The sequence below is a fragment of the Nicotiana tomentosiformis genome, chromosome 7 (assembly GCF_000390325.3).
Source record: "Nicotiana tomentosiformis chromosome 7, ASM39032v3, whole genome shotgun sequence".
In the NCBI taxonomy this organism is placed as follows: Eukaryota; Viridiplantae; Streptophyta; class Magnoliopsida; order Solanales; family Solanaceae; genus Nicotiana; species Nicotiana tomentosiformis.
In genome coordinates this window covers 130,386,363-130,392,308 of record NC_090818.1, presented here as the reverse complement: position 1 = coordinate 130,392,308, position 5,946 = coordinate 130,386,363, and the positions used below count along the sequence as shown (strand labels likewise).

Sequence of the window (5,946 nt, the reverse complement as noted above, 5' to 3'; positions counted from 1 at the left end):
AACTAATAGAGAATGGCTTACATGACTAATTTTAGGTAGTTTATGGTGGTTTTTCAACTGCTGTATGAGAAAGGAGAAGCAGACAAGAAAGAAGATGAAAAATTTTTGGAGGCTTTGGCTGTGCGTTAATCCTCTCTTTCTCTCGTTTTCTTTTCCAGATATGTATCTCTCTCCCCTCTCCTTGAATTGGGGGTTGTTTTTAATGGGCAGGGAGAGTGGTATGGAGTTTGTGAGTGGGGACAAGCATAGAGGACAAGGAAAAGTGGAGAGGGGACAAAGTGTGGGGGGACAAGCATGATAGCAAGCATGGGGGACAAGAGAAAGTGGAGTGGGGACAAAGTGTGGGGGACAAAGAGTGGGGACACGCGTGGGAATATGGGAGCGAGAAATATTCAAGCACGGTAAAAAATTAGGTGCTCACAGCATGCCCCTCTTTGCTTGGAAACATTAAAAGTTTTCAGGCAAAGATAAAGTGAGCAGTGTGACTAAGTTTTGACCATATCGTTATTCAAAAGAGGAAGAAAATAAAAGAAAAAGGTGCAATCGAGTCCTGATTTTGGACAACCTACATATCCCAGATTATAAGTGAATTAGGTCGCGTGTAGTTCAAGAAGAATGATGGAGTGATGAGTTCGAAAGTCGAGCTAGGTTCCGTCGAGGCTCCGGTCCGGGGCCCTGTTATTACATCAAAATCTAAAGGAACTAAACAAGCCTATCAGCTATAAGTTACAAGATTCCTATTTATAAGTCTTCTGAACCTTGATCTTGAGTCTTGACTGGTTGTTCATGCAGACTCTGATCTGAACCTTGATGCTTGCTAGCTGTAGGTGCTAGTTCATTCTTCTACGGCTTCTTCTGAGCAAAACGGGAAATGTGAAGCTCGTAACTTCAGTCATGTTTTGAGCAGTCCATATCATTTCCATCTCTCTCACCTCTCCTTGAATTAGGGGTTGTTTTTAATGGGTAGGGAGAGTGGTATGGAGTTTGTGAGTGGGGACAAGCATGGGAGATAAGGGAAAGTGGAGAGGGGACAAAGTGTGGGGGACAAGCATAAAGGCAAGCATAGGGGACAAGAGAAAGTGGAGTAGGGACAAAGTGTGGGGGACAAAGAGTGGGAACACGCGTGGGAAGATGGGAGCGAGAAATATTCAAGCACGGTAAAAAATTAGGTGCTCACAACCTCGATTCTCGATGGAGTAAACGGAGCAGAGACATGGCCGTAAGGAACGGGAATCGGGGCAAGGAGCCCCTCAAGTCGGGATCCGGGAAAAACACCTGCCCTAGGAAGAATCGGGGCCACGTCCCCCAGGTTCGATTCGAATCCCAAAACTTCGGAGAGCATTACCAGATAATCGAGCACGACTAGCAAAGGGTCGTGATATCTGTGCCCAGCCGGATGTTTCGGCGTGAATCTCGGCACATATCGGCCGAAAATCTGTGATTAGCAAAATAAGAGATTTTTACCTTTTATGGAATTGTACTTAGGGTAAAACTTCCCTACTATATAAAGGGGAGTCTTACTATTTATTAGACACATTGTAATACGCATATCAAGGCAATATACTATTATTTTCTTTGTTATTCAAAGTTCTTACTTTTGTTCATCATTTCTTCATTAGTGCGAGCCCGGGATCGAAGGCAGGCATTTCATTAAGCTGTTACTGAGTTCGGGGTCATTCTTCTTAATTGGTTTGACAATTTATTATATCCTTTATCTGTTTAATCTAACGTTTTTTATCATTTGTATTGAATTAATCCGCATATGCTTAAAGCCACATAAATTCAATTGTTATCCGTTTTTTAGGGTAAACACATATATTTAAAGATAATGAATTTCAGAAAATAATTAAAAAATGGGCATTTTTTCAAATTAACATACATACAATAACTTTTAAATGGAGAAGTAAGGATTTATATATTCCAAACTTACTTGAGACTAAGACATATTTGTTACTGTCGTAACATAAATATAATAACGTGGTATATTACCTCTTATACCAGCAGTAATAACGGAGTCAATTATTTAACGTACCATCGAGGTACATACATATGGTAGGGAATGTGAAACATGCTTGCAACTAGGATAACCCAATGCATAAAATATCCCGCGTTCATGCTGGGTCCGAGAAATGGCCGCACCTAAGAGGACGTGAAGCATTCTTACAACTGATCAATTAGGTTATATTAGATGTACCCATACTCCAAGCATTCAGAGTTTCAATCTTGATTTTCTCTGTGCCATTATTGAAAGCAAATAAATGTGCATTATCATGAATTGCTAATGTTGGATAAACCCTTGATGTTATGCATGTTTTCCCACCAGCACCAAAACTTTCCACTACTGAGTTATCAATCTGAAAATATACAAATAGTAAAAAGTCAATAAAAAACAATTCACAAGAGAGGAGAGAGATATAGAGAGAACATTGAACATATTGAGTAAAATATGATGAAGACAAACCTACCAAGCTCCTAAGAGATAGCTTCTTGCCTACTAAATCAACATCCACATATCCAGCAAATGACGGTTTGTACATTGCTTCACTATGCTTAAGGGTAGACCTGCCCATCAAATAACACAAGGTTAGATATTTCAACTACACTAATGGCAAGTTAACTTAACAAATATCATTTGGTTAATTGTAAAGCAGTTTATCCTAGGTGATTTTATTCCTTACGATAATCAGGTCAGAGCTAGAGTATTACGTACGGGTTTGGATGAACCCAATGGATTTCTTTAGATCATATATTATTTGTATTAGAAACTTAATTTAATATATATAATATATAATTGTGGAAGGGGAGTCTTGGCGTAACTAGTAAAGTTGCTGTAATGTGACCAGGAGGTCACGAGTTCGAGCCGCGAAAACAGCCTTTAATGCAGGGTAAGGTTTCGTACAATAGACCCTTGTGGTCCGGCCCTTCCCCGGACCCCGTGCATAGCGGGAGCTTAGTACACCGGGCTGCCCTTTTTTAATTTTATAATGTATAACTATGAACATAGTAAATAAAACGAGCTATGAGTTCGGTAGTAAGTTTAGAATCTATAGAATTCAAATTCTGGCTCCACCTCTGATGATAAGAGGGAGAAGTTGTAGAATAATCACAATCACATACCACCATATAGTTGGATTTTGGGTGAAGAAACATACCTTCTAGCATCTGAGCACATGAGAACTTTATAATTTCTTTGGGCCTTGAAAACTCTGAAGAAAACAGGTGTGTATTCTTCCAAGTTTTTAGAAGCTAATGTGACAAGCCCAAATGGCCCAAGCCCACCTTGAATAGTCGAACCCTTAATAGCACAAACATCTTGGGCATAAAGGTCGGCCCATTTAGGATTAAATTGCTCTGCCTTGTCCAAGCTTGAAAAAGAGAATGTTACTTCAACATCAGCCTGTTAATTTTCAAACCAGTTAGATCGGCTATATAAATTCTCACTAACTCATCTTAAATAATTATTATATATATAAAAAATAAAATACTATATAATATTAGAAGTATGCATAAATATCAAAGAAGGGAAAAAAAATATTTGAATTACGAAAAGTAGAAAAAAAGTCAACCTGTGCAGGTGTGATTCCTTTGACTTCAACCATCTCCCCTTTGTTCAACTTCTTGTTGCTCAATTGGACCTTTTGTTTTCTTAAGGTTTCTAATTCTTCAACGGGCCATTGAACCAACTGTTTACCACTAGGGTCGAGCCATACTTTGCGCGGAATAGCTTGAATTCCAGCCCATCCTTTCTTAATATCATCGTCGGGTAAAATATCCGATTCATTAGTCCAACCCCACACGATTCTTCGATTCTTGATAGGGTCATAGAACGATTTAGATGCATAAAAATTGCCATAGTCGAGTCTCAATCCCTTCCAACCATCGATAAAAGTGTTATCTGGAATGTACCTATCTCTTTTAGTGTCGTACGTACCAATAGTGTAGTACTCAAACCTAGTAACATCAAGACTATTTTTAAGGACATATTTAGTATTCTCACCATAGTATGATGCATCTAAACCTTTAGTACTTTGCAATGATACAGGATAAAAATCAGGACATTCCCAATTTCCAGTATTAGCAGATGAATGGAGTGGGTGTTTAGCCTTAACCCATCTTATAAAGTCTCTACTCTTATACAATATTGCTAATCCCCTTTGTTTTCTTAAACTCCCTACCAAAATTCTCCAATGACCATCTTGGCCCATCCAAGCTGTTGTCGGGTCGCGAAATTGGGTCTTGTTGATACTGATATCGGGGACGATTAACGGGTTGTTATCGGGCTTGATCCATTCACGGAGATATGGATCGGATAAGTTGGCGGGGACGGCGTAATTTTGGACTTGGGTTTTATTGGAATCTACTAGTCCAGTATATAAAATAATGGGCTTGTTACTAGGGAGAATGGTTGCTGATCCAGACCATGTTCCATATTTGTCAAATTTTTTAGATGGATAAATTGCAGGCTCTAAATGAATCCAATTAATCAAATCTTTTGAAACTGAATGAGCCCAAACAATATTACCCCAAACTGATCCTTTTGGATTGTATTGATAGAATAGATGATAGATTCCATTGTAATACATTGGAGCTGTTGGAAATAACATAAAAATCACATAAGTGTAACTATTGGTGATTGTATATAGTACTATTGAAAAAGATTTAAGGAAAAATAAATAAATAAACTTACCATTAGGGTCTGTTGCATATTTGAAGGCATGCATCAACAGAGACCATAATAAAAAAAATGATTAGTTAAAACAATTGAATGAACATTGAAAAATTATCAAATAATTATCAAATACATGTAGAAATTACATCTATTGACGTTAAAAATAGGTGGTCTTTAATTTTTAACCTTGCTCCTCCTGGGCAAACATTTATACAACAATAACAACATACTTTGTGTGATCCCACAAGTGGGGTGTACTGCAAACCTTACCCCTATCTTATGTGAGGTAGAGGGGTGGAGACAGAGAGAAAGTGGACGATTTTCTGAAGTTTAATCTCCTCTATAATGCAATACTCTTAATAAAATTGCATCATTAATGCATGAAACAACAGAAGAATAAAAGAGAAGGGAGCGCATATATAGATATAGTATTCGAAAATAATGCAGAGTAAAAAACATCAATACGAAAACGTGATAAAGTTTTAGAACGCTCACTACTAATTAAACCTTAGACTCAAAGTCATGTTTAAGTCCAATTGTGACAATAGAGCAATATTCGAAATAATGCAGAATAAACATCAATATGGGATAGGTGGTAAAGTTTTAGAACGCTCACTACTAAACCTTAGGCTCAAACTGGTGTTTAAGTCGAATTGTGATAATAAACCAGAGAAGATAGTTGGGAGGGGAGAGGAAGAAGATGAACGTACCATTGATCCAATGCTTTGGTGGTTGAAAATGGAAACCAGTTCTGTGGACATTTTTGACATTAACAGCACTTGAAGATTGTAAGTCTATATAAACTTTGTGGGAACCAAACACTCCATTAATATTCGGAAAAACTACAATGAAACTAACTAAGGAAATTGCAAAAGTATCCCAAAGAGAAGAGCTTTTCTTAAAAAACTCCATCTTTTTGTTTTTATTTTCCTTAATTTTTGTGATGTGGAGAAAGAAACTGAAAGAATGAAGAAGAAAGGAAAGGATGTTTGGAGTATTTATAGACAAAACCAACTATATATGATGAGTGGATAATAAAAGGGATGATTTTGGATTTTCTTTTTCTTTTTTATTAAATAAATGGATAGGAATTAATAAATTTTTTGGATAAACTTCAAATATAACGATGGAGCAGTTTGTATACGGTTAAAACCGATCCTCGGTCGTGAAGATCGATCGAGGATGGCATTTCAATCGAGGGGTGCCTTCATGGAGACCCCGAGCGTATTCCGAGATGGGGGCGTCGAGCCCGGGCGCTCGAATCGAACGAAGTAACA

The 5,946-nt window shown here is 37.7% G+C and overlaps 1 protein-coding gene across 1 annotated transcript; it reads right to left on the bottom strand.

Moving 5' to 3' along the window:
• Positions 1 to 1,889: 1,889 nt before the first annotated feature.
• On the bottom strand, positions 1,890 to 5,642 carry LOC104095737 (beta-fructofuranosidase, insoluble isoenzyme 1-like). Its single transcript, XM_009601928.4, has 5 exons — positions 5,380 to 5,642; positions 3,567 to 4,588; positions 3,153 to 3,397; positions 2,466 to 2,562; positions 1,890 to 2,354 (listed from the first exon to the last, which is right to left on the bottom strand). The coding sequence occupies exons 1-5, from the start codon at positions 5,579 to 5,581 to the stop codon at positions 2,175 to 2,177; spliced, it is 1,746 nt and encodes a 581-aa protein (XP_009600223.1). The 5' UTR covers positions 5,582 to 5,642; the 3' UTR covers positions 1,890 to 2,174.
• Between the last annotated feature and the right edge of the window lie 304 nt (positions 5,643 to 5,946).